The 13,079-nt window shown below is 43.7% G+C and overlaps 1 protein-coding gene across 1 annotated transcript in view; it reads left to right on the forward strand.

The window, feature by feature from the left end:
* dse (dermatan sulfate epimerase) overlaps positions 1-13,079 on the forward strand; it is a 34,395-nt gene that overhangs the window by 18,387 nt on the left and 2,929 nt on the right. Inside the window, exons 4-5 of the mRNA XM_084083184.1 lie at positions 9,442-9,681; positions 12,220-12,427. Coding sequence (XP_083939310.1) covers positions 9,442-9,681; positions 12,220-12,427 — 448 coding nt within the window. The remainder of the gene's footprint in view (positions 1-9,441; positions 9,682-12,219; positions 12,428-13,079) is intronic.

Raw genomic sequence — 13,079 nt, forward strand, 5'->3', positions numbered from 1 at the left:
AGCTACCCGAGGCCTGCCTCTGGCTGGCTAGGGTGCTCCTCCTGGCCTGTAAGCTGCAAGCGAGAACGCCTGCCATTTAGGCGATGCGTGCTTCGCAATGGATTTGGGCTCTCGTGTCAGAGCCGTGGCTTCTGACGTGAGGTGTGTGGCCACCCCTTCTTCCACGGGTAGCGGAAGAGTAGGGCTCAGCCCAGGACACGTCAACTGTTGTCCCAGTGCTGGTTGCCAACAGGAGTAGGCATTAAAACCGTTCTCTCATACTGGCCGCGGCTCGTGGCTATAGGCTACGCCGCTGGCAACTCGAGGTCGAGTATGAGTCGTGGGGAGAGGCTCGTTTTACTGGCCAGTCGCCTGCTCAATGACCTGGTTATAGGGGACATAATCTGTACCCCGGAGTAACTTTTGGGCCTCGTCCATGTCCTCTTCCTAACTTGGTGTAGAAGGGACTGGAAATGTTTGGCCCGCTTTTCTGACGAACCTAGGTTCGGTTAGTCCACATACTTATGCGGAACGGACCTTCCTCACACGGCCCTCGGGCTGCGTGGGTTGGTCCCAGGCAAATAACACATGAGTTGTGTTCGTCGTGACCCGACATTCTATTCCCGCAGACCCCGCACTCTTTCGAGGGACAGGGGTCCCTTCGTTGCTGGACTGCAGCGGTCATTGTTCACAACACGCGTGGAGCTTGTTTGTGGCAAGGTCTGTAAACAGGGGAGTCGTGTATGGGAGAAAAACTTTCTAAGCTTTTATTGTCCCAGAGAAACAACACGATGTCGGTTTTAGCGTGTAGCTAACTGTAGCCTGCCCAGCTGGTAGTTTATGATGCTAGCTGGTGGCTTGCAGAGCTGAAAGAGAAACACTAGGAGCGTTTAACGCTAGTGTGTTTGCTCGGTTTTAGCTCGTGGCTACGAGGCCACTTTAGAGACGAAAACACGATGTGAAGCAGTGATGCTGTCATGTTTTACTCAGTGATAGCACGTCGTGTGCAAAACGTGTTGCTAGTGGGAGCTTTAAGCTCACCGATGGCAACGTGCTAAGCAAGCCGGTAGCATATTATGCTAGCTGGCGGCGTACAGGACTGTCTCTGAAGGAATACAGTAGGAGCGTACTACGCTGGTGTTTGCCCGGTGTTTAGTTTGGGGCTAAAAACCCCTTCTGGGAGAAAACACGATGTGAAGCAGGTTATGCTGTCGTGTTTACTCTGTGTTAGCACGCAGTGTGTAACGTGTTGCTGGTAGGAGCTTGTTTTAAGCTTCACCGATGGCAACGCACTAAGCTAGCTGGCAGCGTATTAAGCTGGTCAGAGAAAAGACACATTTAAGAGTGTAAACGCTGGTGTGTTTGTTCAGTGTTTTAGCTCTTGGCTAAGAAACACCTCGGAGAAAAACCACGATGTAAAGCAGGGACGCTGTCGTGTTTGCTATAGCTTGCCAGACGTGTTGTTAGTGGGAGTTTATTAAGCTCACTGGTGACAACATGCTAAAAACTAGCTGGTGTCTTATGGCGCTAGCTGGTGGCGTGCAGAGCTGACCCGGAGAAAGCACACTAAGAGCGGACGACGCTGGTGTTTTTACTCGGTGTTAGCTTGTGGGTGAGAAGTCACCCCGGAGAAAAACACGATGTTAAGGTGTCGTGTTTACCCTGTGTTAGCATGGTAGCCTGCAAGAAGTGTCGCTAGTGGGAGCTTGTTAAGCTCTCGGTGACGACATGCTACGCTAGCCGGTAGTATTATGATACTACTACCCGGTGGCGTCCCACACTCTTTTCTGCGGGACCGGGGCTCTTGGACCCGGTCCTGCTCCTCAGAGTTGTGGAGGCCACGTTCACGTTAAGCGTTTTAAGCTTTAGGGAACAGAACAGGGAGGAGGGAAAAAACGAAAACACAGGGGTTGAGCGGACTATGCTCACATGTTTGTTTTTCCCTAGCTAGCTCGTGGCTAACTGTGGCTAGCAGTCTGTGGGGCTGAGGAGAGCTCAGGGCTCTCCCTCTGGCAACCTGCTGCTAGGCTTGAAAGAAACAAACACTGGGGCCGAGTATATTATACTGGCGTGTTGTTCTTTACAGCTAGCTCAGGGCTAGCTGTGGCTAGTAATCAGGGTGAGACTAGGGAGAGTGTATTAAACTTGTCCTTCGAATCACGATTACTATGTAAGCAGACTATGCTTTCTTTTTAGCTTAATAAGCTTGGCTATGGAACGTATTAAGTTCCTAGCAGGGCAACTTGCGATATTATCACAGGTTTTGTAAAGAAAGTCAACACCTACCATCAGTAGCGTCTCGCGGTCCGGGATATTATCCTGTCCTGTTGAGACTTTCGCCGTACTGACTTCATAAGGTGGACTGAGAAGGTGCTTCCTCGATCGCGAACGAGAAGAGAAACTGAATTAGGGAAAATGACCCATCCACTGACTGATATAGGAGGAGGGCGGGACCTCCAGTCAGAGGAAGGTCAGTCCAGCCAATAGGATTGTCTGGAAGTTTATGAAGGTGTACTTCTGTGTGATCACGCCGGAGGGCGCTCTCCCATAGCGAGACATCGAGTGAAATATTTGAAATAAAACCTATGTTGCTACATCAGTGGTTCTCGAATGTTTTCATGTCAAGGATCCCCAAAATGATATGCATTTGGCCGCTGGCCCCCATCTCAAAATAATTAGTTCCAGGGACCCCCAGAAGCAAAGATTTGAGCAACAAATGTTAGCTTAAAAATATATATCGGTGCCGCGCTATGAGCTTGTATATCTGCTATTTTTGAATAGCCAAATAAATCTAAAAATGACACCGATGCATTCCCGGTCTTAATGGGTTAAAGCTGCAATCCGTGAGTGTAATGGATTTGAACCCTGGTCCCCCACGCAAGTACCACATTTTCTGCTGTTGTGCTACAATGGAGAGCCTGAGTTTGGGCATTTTGATGTTCATGTAACACCACTTGTCAACCAGTTGTGGTCCTAACCGAACACAGCATCATACATTTCCCAATAGAAGAACAGGGAGTCCACCACCTCCAACTACCACAGTTGTGCTGGTTATATTGTATCAACATACTCTACCATGCAGGTTAAAATATCAACGAAAAGTTATGGATTACAGCTTTAAGTGGTTACTATGAGGCACGCGTTGTGTACATATGCCGTATCATGTAGCAAAGTGTGACTATATGGCTTTAGTTCATGGAAAGCCCCTCAAGGAAGGAGAGAGGATCAGATAACTAAGATAAGAGAACGGCAAGCAGCTTAAAAGGATAATTGCATTCCAGATGCAGGTGGTGTCTGCGTGTCGCTTTGCTGCTCGGAGGCTGAGATGCTTTAATTGGACATAGCTGTGTGCAGTAGAGCCTGACCATAATATTGGGACGTTTTTTACATCACTATTGGCAATTAACCCATTAAGGCCGGAAGGTTCCGATTGTACAAAATGTCCTCTAAATCTTAGAATCTGAAAAACGTATGTTGTGAAATCAGTGGGTTCTCAAACGTTTTCATGTCAAAGACCTCCTAATTTACATGTATTTGGACCGCGGACCCCCATCTCAAAATTTAGTTCCAGGCAGGGACCCCCAGAAGCAAAGATTTGAGTTAAAATGTTTAAAGATTTGCACACATTTTCACAATTTTTCTAAAATAGCAGATCTACAAGCTCGTAGCGTGGCACTCGGTGCCGCGCTATGAGCCTCACGCAGGGCCTTATAAATAAATAAAACACAATGTTACTCTGTACGAATGGCGAGAGAAGGCCAGCCCAGTTTTTCATATAAAATACAGCGTGAAAGTAAGTGTGAGTAATGAAACGTAAAGCACTGTGGTAGACTACTTCGAGAGGCTTCAATATGGAAGGTGAATGTATGACTCTCAATCTGGCATATCCATTTTGGGCTGTCATTTTAGGCAGACATCTTCTAAAGTTTTTAGAAACTTTCAAAAACAGCTGATCAGATTTTTGGAGTAGGGCTTAAGTGGTTAAATTAAGTTCAATTTATTTATTTTGTATTCATTTGTTTTGCTTATAAGTTTTAAGTGAAATGTTCTAAAATGTTAATCAAATCTTTATCAATTTATTTTGAAGAGGATTTTCTTTTTTTTACTTTTTTACAAAATATTCGAAACATCGGTAATCGGTGGTCTAGGACTCTCCAGAATTGGGATCAGCATCGAACCCAAAAATCTGACTTCAGTCAGGCTCTAGTTGAGACACTTTAATTGGACATAACTGTGTGCCGTTTACCCAGAGTTCATCTGACGTTGACCCTGACTCCTTGCCCTGTCACCTCATCCCATTGCCCACCCACACTGTAAAAATAATAATACAAAATGTACAGGACTAGTGTGTTTATTATGATTATGATTCACTTGACAGACTTGAGATGTTACTAACCACTTAAACCCTATATTGTATTGATCGGTGTACCCGGGGCTCTGTCCCTGGCCCACTCCTTTTTTCCCACTACACCAAACCACTTCACAGATATACACTTCGCGTCATGGCACTTTGTGAGCTTGTAGATCTCCTATTTTTTTACTGAATGTTCACCTATTATGATATGCCCAGAACAGGGATGCTAGGGTTCAAGTGGTTAAGTGATTTTGATAATAAACTCATAAACTTTACTGCCGCATTTGTTGTAAGTTGCATATCAAGTGGAACATTCGCACGCTGTGTGTGATCATAGAGACATTTGATGATAGTTTTCTCTTTCTGTAATTAGAGTGTGTAAATGGTCAGGAAGCAAAACAGATTATTGGATTTGGTTACAGCTTGAAAAACATAATTCATATAGAAGGAAGATTTGTCTTTGCATTTGCACATTGTATGTACTGCTTAAGTTACCATATATTTTGCTTCCAATAATTGTAGCCTACTGCAGTTGCCAGTTACAGAAATGACGGTGCTGTAATTTCAAGCCTTACTGCGATGACTAAAACTAAAACATGACGTTATGTGCAGTCCATTTGACATACGCAGGTTATCCATTTAAACACTTAATTAAGACCTGAGGCCGCTTCTAGAAAATTCTAAATCCTAACAGTTTTTCGGAAAAAAATATAAAAAAATAATTTTCACGATTTTTCAAAAATAGCAGATCTACAAGCTCGTAGCGCGGCACTCGGTGCCGCGCTATGAGCTTGTATATCTGCTATTTTTGAATAGCCAAAGAAATCTAAAGTGACACAGATGCGTTCCAGGTCTTAATGGGTTATGCCTTCATCATAAGGCTTCATCATATGATGGTCTCGTGTGGCCGATGTACAAGCTCACAAAGTGACGCATTGCATGTGTGCTTGTAGATCTGCTATTTACAAAAAATTGGAACACTATACTCTGCAAGTTAGTGGGTAAAGCTTATACATTTATGGAGTAAAAAAAGTGCAAACGCAAGCGTGTTTACTAAGCTTACTCTACAACCGACTATGCCGTGTCTAGTGGTCAACAAATCTTGGCACGTCTCATTTTGATCCGTGGCCAAACATGTAGACAGAAGGCAAAAGAGGAGAGGAGCTTTAGTGGAAAACACAAAATCCTCCCTGACCTTTCACATTCCTCTGGACTGCCGGGGGTTAGCTGTGTTCTGAGGAGTCCTTTAACGCTCAAAGTGCTGACCGCTAATGTGTGCTGATGGCCGAGTTCAGGGTCTCCAAAAGGGCTGCACCCTGGATAAGCAGCATGGGAGAAGGTTCTTAGCAGGCCTGCCTTCGGTGTGACAGCAGTATTATCCCCTCTGTTAGTCATTAGGCAAACTAGCCACATCATTAGGCCTGGGGGGAGAGAACAGAGGAAATTAGAGCTGAGACCCGTACTGTTACTGTAGCATACGTGACGCAGGGTGTCTGGTATGCCGTTTTCCGTTCAGTGTGGGCCCGATGTGTATCCGTGTGCTCATTACAAAGTGGTTGCTTGGTATGTCGGTGATTGAGGAGAAGTCAGTGGATCAAACGGCATCAGCTGAGCTGAGCCAGTTTAGGTAAATACAACATGTAAGCAGATTCCTGGAGCATCTGGGCTGGCTGAGAGTGGTGTTCACAGATGTACGAACGAGTATAATAACGCTCCTAACTTCTTGTACCTGGGTTTATTCCTTACATAGAGCTTTTGCGCTACTGAATATTATTTAAAAAAGGCCAGAGTCGTGAGGGTTTCTTCTTCTTCTTCTTTTTTCCCCCCTTTTTCCCTTTTTTTGTTAACTCAATTGTGACATGTAAAGTCACAATTGTGACTTATTTTAGACATATAAAGTTGCAATCACTAGAAATATATCATACTTCTGAGATATACTCCGACCAGAAGCAGGGATAAAACATATCACCACCGGTGATACAAAAAGAAAAGAAAAAAACAACAGAGATACAAAAAGAAAAGAAAAAAACAACAGAACGGGGATATCAAAAGCAGGGGCATGGATCCCCCCCATCCCTCTCAGCAAATGCAACCCTCCTCGTTGTACTAGTACTTAGAGGCTTATCTCTTCTAAATAAGAGGAAATGACCAGAACAGTCTCTGTGACTGTGTTTTCTCCTCAGTGAGGAACTGCAGTGTGAGAGTGCCACAAGCGTGCCAGACAGGCACTGTTTGTGTAAAATGCTGCTCTTTGTATGCCCGGCGGTTCCTGTTTGACGCTAGTAAATAAATACCTGCTCTGTGGCGCGGCCACTGGGGGAGTCCCCGAGCCCAAAGCAAACACTGGCGTGGGACCGCGCTACACGGTCAAATCCTCAGCGTTAATTGAACTCTGAGAGTGTAAAAGAATGGTTGCAAATCAGTCAATTTGGACACGTTTGTAACACTCCCAGAGTGAACCACTTAAGCACTTGGACACTGAGTCACCCCTATTTTTTAATTGTTTGAACCAATAAAAAAGGAAAAACATATACAGTATATTTATTTTATTAGATATTTTAAACACTTTTGCCTATAGGCCTAATGACATGCCCAAAATAGGGGTGTCAGGTTGAAAGTGGGTGAATTAACACTGACGATTTGACCGTTTACAGTGGCAGTGCGCTCAGAAAGAATGATGCATGCTGGGAGGGTGCCGGTGCCACCATTGATGGCACCGGGGATTCCTCAATGAACTGTGGCCGGAGTGTTTATGTGGTGGTCACTTGTTCTCATAGTAAACTCTGTGTGTGTGTGCGTGTGTGTGTGTGTGTGTGTGTGTGTGTGTGTGTGTGTGTGTGTGTGTGCGTGTGCGTGTGCGTGTGCGTGTGCGTGTGCGTGTGCGTGCGTGCGTGCGTGCGTGCGTGCGTGCGTGCGTGCGTGCGTGCGTGTGTGTGTGTGTGTGATCCAGTGAGAGAGAGACAGAGAGAGAGAGAGAGTCAGGGAGAGGGAGAGAAAGACACACATTGCATAGTACTACACACTACGGCAGTCATCACACTTTCCATCGGCCAGAGCTACATCTAGCTCATGGAAAGGAGTTGTTCAAACCTTTCCTTAAGCTAACAGACCAAGAAATCATTGTTGTTTGTCGCTATGCTGGTTTTTAACCCATTAAGACCTGAGGCCGATTCTAAGAATGTCCTTTAAATCCTAACAGTTTTTCAGAAAAAAACATATGTGGCTCGGTGGTGCTCAAACTTTTTCATATCAAGATTATATGCATTTGGCTGCCGACCCCATCTCAAAATATTTAGTTCCAGGGACCCCCAGAAGCAAATATTTAGTTTAAAATGTTCGCTTTGAGAAATACATATATATTCAAAAGCTTCACAAATGATCATGATTTTTCAAAAATAACAGATCTACAAGCTCATAGTGCAGCACGAAGTGACGCGCCATGAGCTTGTATATATCTCTGCTGTCCGGCAGAAACCAGCTAACTCCAAAATGTTCATTTTTCAGGAAATGACAAAAACAAAACAAAAAGTGGAGTTAGGAGGTTTTGTTCATCATTGACAAGAACAGCTGAATGGACCTCCAAGCTCACAACGAGGTTGGAGGTCAAAAGGGGGTGGAGCCTGGAGTCAGCAGAACCAGCTAACTCCACCCCCCTTTGGTGGAGTTAGCTGGTTTAGCAGAATTTTTGAGGATCCAATGGAGTTAGCTGGTTTTGTCAGAAGCACTTTGTGATACTTTTCATTGGTTCAATATTTTTTTAATCAACACACAGACGTAAAGAGTGTTCAATAGCAATAGCACTTATTTATGGGGGACAAAATGCAAAAGCGGAACAATTGAGTTAGCTGGTTTCTGCCGGACAGCAACGATATGCTATTTTTGAATAGCCGAAGTATAAAATATGGCTAAAATGACACAGATGCTTTCCCGGTTTTAATGTGTTAAAATGAACGAGAACAACCATAGTTGACATACAGTAACATACACATGCTGAGGCCCCTCGTATTGCAGCATGATATAAGTACATATAATCTTTCAGGAGGCTCGAGAGGAAGTAAATGCAATGCAAGGTCTCTTTCACTTCGAGTTACAGTGTGAGCAAATCCTTACTAATCTAAGTATTTATAAGGCCCCTGCTAGCAAAGAGGATTAGTAAGATCTCAGTTTTGTGTGAAGAATTGTTTTAGTGTTTTTGGTACAGTTGATGTTTGTGTGTAACTTTTGGTTTCATTGATTGTCTGTTTCCTGGACAAAAGAGTCTCAGAGGGTCTACCCGGTTAAATAATGTTTGTTCAGGGTATCAACATTTTTCAGACCAAGGACCCCTTAGTTGAGAGATGGATGAAGCAGGGACCCCCAAAACTTTTTCTTAGAATCCATATAGTTTCATTGTTTGACAGCAGTGTAGTTTAGACATTATTAGACATTAACATGTTAATGTTAATGTCTATTTTCAGATATTTAACCACTTAAACCGTCAAGACTTAATAAACTTGACCTTCCACTCTGTACTTGGTCTGCTCTTTTCTCCCTTTACACCAAACCTCTTTGCCGAAAAATAGCAAGCTCACAAGTTGTGAGCTTGTAGATCTGCTATTTTTGGCTAAAGCTCTCCCCCGATTATGGATGCTATAACCTGACTCCGCCAGATGGAAGAAGCTTGCTTCACATTTGTTTCACAGGCTACTTCCATCATGGATGCTAGGGTTCAAGTGGTTAATGTAAAAAAAATACTTCCTATCACACAAAGATTTGGCGGCCCCCATGTAGTAACTCTCTCTGAGGACCCCCTAGGGCAGTGGTTCTCAAACTTTTTCATGTCAAGGACCCCCAAATTGACACAAGCTCACATGCGACGCATTGTGAGCTTGTAGATCGGCTATTTTCAAAAGATTTTTATACATTCGAAAACTTGTGAAATGGGGCATTCTGCATAATGAGTACTTTCTGCTTTTGGTACTTTAAGTACATTTTGATACCAATACTTTTGTACTTTTACTCAAATACATTTTTAAATTTTAATTCCGGACTAGTATTTCTAACATTGCAGGTTTGATACTTTTACTTAAGTAAAATACTCCCAACATGTGTTTTGTCTTGTATTACAGGCTACCTCCAGGAGGCCTACCTGTGGACCAAGCAGGTCCTCGCCATCATGGAGAAGTCCATGGTTCTCCTGCAGGACGTGACGGACGGCTCGCTGTACGAAGGCGTGGCCTACGGAACCTACACCACTCGCTCCCTGTTCCAGTACATGTTCCTGGCCCAGCGCCACTTCTCCATCGGTCACTTTGACCATCCCTGGCTCCTCAAGCACTTCGCCTTCCTGTACAGGACCATCCTGCCAGGTAAAAAAAAAAACACAAAATGGAATCATGTGGATCTCTCGGGATCCCACATGGGATTAGTGTGGTTCTAATGTATAAATAGGATTATGCACTTAAAAAAAACACATTTATGTTTTTTTTTAAGTGAGTCATGGGTCTGTGATGACCACTGTGATGACCACCACACCGCCCACTTCACACTGAGTGTGATCATTTTTTATTTTACAGACCCCCCGTTATAACTCTTTCACTGCCAGAGTATATACATTAATAAACTCACCCACTGCCAGCGTTTTCGTGTTTTTTAACCTCAATTGGTCACAGAAAAAGTATGGCGTTGGTTGGTCAATCGGTTTGTACGATTAGCTCTGGACACAAAGACACGCACGCGCGCACACACACACACACACACACACACACACACACAGACCCTTCTCATAGATGGCGAGCCTCCTGCGGAGCCACGGCGTAAACATAAATAAAACCACCTCATCTGCTATGGCCAGATACTCTTATATCCACATCAAGAAATTATTAGTTTGACAGATCAGTTGTGAAATTCTAAATGTCACAGAGTTATACGTTTTTTGATCGAAAGAGATATATTTCTGGCAGCCAAATATAGCCAGAATCAACAATCTGTGAGTAAGTGTTGACTTAGCTATGAATGGCTGTGAAGAGTCTGGAGTCAGAATTTAGCGCACACCACTACATGCCAAAGTTAACCATTGGCCAAGTTAGATTGGGCGTGAAAATCACCTTAGCGCACCCTATTAAGAGAGTAAATTATCCTCTGCCGGGTGCCCTGATATGGGGCATGCATGCGTGCAGTCATTACATTTCTTGGATGCCTTTCAAAGATTGCACTGGGAGACCCAGTGGTGGTCTCTGCCATTCGTCTCCGGGGCTGGCTGTCCTGGGGAACTTGTCTGAAGGTCAGGGGGAGGCCAAGGGCAGAGGGGGTGTAGTGGAGGGGTACCCCAGATTGTCCTAAATCTGACCTCTTTCCAGATCAAAGTGTGCGTGCGTGCGTGCGTGCGTGCGCATAGAGCTCAGAACATTAGCGAATGGTTTTCATATACTGTATGCCAGTGGTTCTCAAAGTGGGGTCCGGGGACCCCCAGGGGTCCTTGAGGGGGTTCCAGGGGGTCCCCAACCAAATTAATGTTAGGAACCAAATTGACCCTTATGTGTCTGTAACTCTGAGTGTACAAATGGAACCAAATGGACCCATTTGGTTCCATTTGTACACTCTCAGAGTTAAATTAACACTGATGACGAGACTAGAGTGTAGAGTGTAGATTAAAATGGTTGAGTCCCTTACATATCTTTTCAAATGGGGGTCTGTGGGCTATTATGTGTACATTTTGGGGTCCTTGACGCGAAACAGTTTGAGAACCACTGCTGTATGCAAAGAAAAGATGTCCAGAGTCATACGCAGAGATAATTCTTTATTGCAAAGAGGAAGCATTATGACAATTTGAGCATTTAATCCATTGTCTAGACACTACTGTTGTTTCTTCATAGACATGGTCATATTTCTTCATAGATTTTGTAAGAATTTGGGATTGTATCTACTTAGAGACTTAAATTGCACCAATTTGCCTAGAGTCTAGAGTTCAGGAAGCTTGAATGAACTTGTGTACACACAGATGATTAGAAAGTGCATGGTATACTGTAACTACAGTATAAATGCCAGGCCCATTTTTATATCAGCCTAACACCCTATAAGCTTAACCAAGAATAATACATTATAATTAAATTGTGTAATATTTGCCTTGTTGTGTTGTTTACGGCTGGAACAGACAATGGTACAGACCATGTCCATGTAGTCTCGCTTAGCCAGACGATGATAGATCTCCGCCTACCACCCTGTGCTGTGAAAACCAATATGCCATGCGGTCTTTGCATTGGTTCTGCTATACAACTCTTTTTTTCTTCATTTTTTAAATATTTATTTGGTCTTTTTCTGCCTATTATTATATTTTGTAGTAGAGATGGACACGAAACAGGGGGAGAGAGATGGGGACGGACATGCAGCAAAGAGTCGGGAACGGGACTCGAATCTGCGGTGCGATGTCAGACTACTTATGAGCCTAGGTGCCTGGACGGCACTACTGTATGTAGAACAGCAGGAACAACATTAGGCTACAAAAATGTTGCTTTTAGTCCATGCGGTCGTCTGGCTACGCGAGTCTCATGTGCGTTTAGTGTTGCAGACAGTGTTTGTTCATGTTCCAGTATTGATTGTCATTGTTGTTCTTGCCTCCCAAATTAGTTAATGGACCACATTTTAGCTTTTAATGTCACTCTACACAGCAGAGTCTCAATTATTATAATTTTTTGTCACATTTGATCTTCTCAGCTTAAATACCAATCCTTATATCAACATGTGAGCTGTCAAGTAATATTTATCTGACATTTAACATAACAATGTCAAGTATCACTCCAACAAACCCTTATGAATAGCCCTATTGACGTTACTTTCTCTCTCTGAGTTTAAACTGTAAAATAATCTACATGGATCTCTAAACCTCTCACTTGCTAATGTCTCACTAGGGTTCCAGAGGACCGTAGCCATCGCAGATTCCAACTACAACTGGTTCTATGGGCCAGAAAGTCAGCTGGTCTTCCTGGACCGCTATGTGATGCGGAACGGCAGTGGGAACTGGCTGGCGGACCTGATCCACCAGAACAGGGTGACGGAGGGGCCGGGGCAGGCGGGGAAAGGCCAGAGGTGGTGTACACTCCACACCGAGTTCATCTGGTAAGGCATCATCATGGCAGGGGTCATCAATATGTCCGTACACAGACAAATGTATCTCTGTGGCAAGACTTGGCCTTGTCCGTGGCAAATTTTAGATTTTGTTTTTACACACCATTATAATATTCTTATTTTTATCATAAGACCCAATTACTGAATGTCAGTCTCCAGGTTTTCTTCAGAATATGTATGACACTGATTTACTCTTGACACTCTGTATGGCACATTCACTAGGACAGTGGTTCTCAAACGTTTTATTTTCAAGGACCACCCTGCGGGTCCATTTGGTTCCATTTCTACACGCTCAGAGTTACAGATTTGTAATTGTAATTTAGGGTTAGCTCTTTATATGTTATATGTCTACTCATTTTGTATGTCCATGGCAAAAACTGTTTTTTTTTACAAAAATGTCATCATGGTCTCATAGTCCAATGAAGTCCAATGAGGTTTTCAAACGTTTTGTGCCCAACTTGAGCTCATCAATGGGCAAGTCAAGGTGTTAATTAAAAAGTTAAACATTTTACTTTAGCCAACATGTTAAGTAAAATTGCATTTTTCAGGTCCTCACAAAGATAATAAGACAAACATATGCGTGTGTGTGTGTGTGTGTGTGTGTGTGTGTGTGTGTGTGTGTGTGTGTGTGTGTGTGTGTGTG

This window comes from Gymnoscopelus microlampas (genome assembly GCF_963454915.1).
Source record: "Gymnoscopelus microlampas genome assembly, chromosome: 16".
Taxonomy (NCBI): domain Eukaryota; kingdom Metazoa; phylum Chordata; class Actinopteri; order Myctophiformes; family Myctophidae; genus Gymnoscopelus; species Gymnoscopelus microlampas.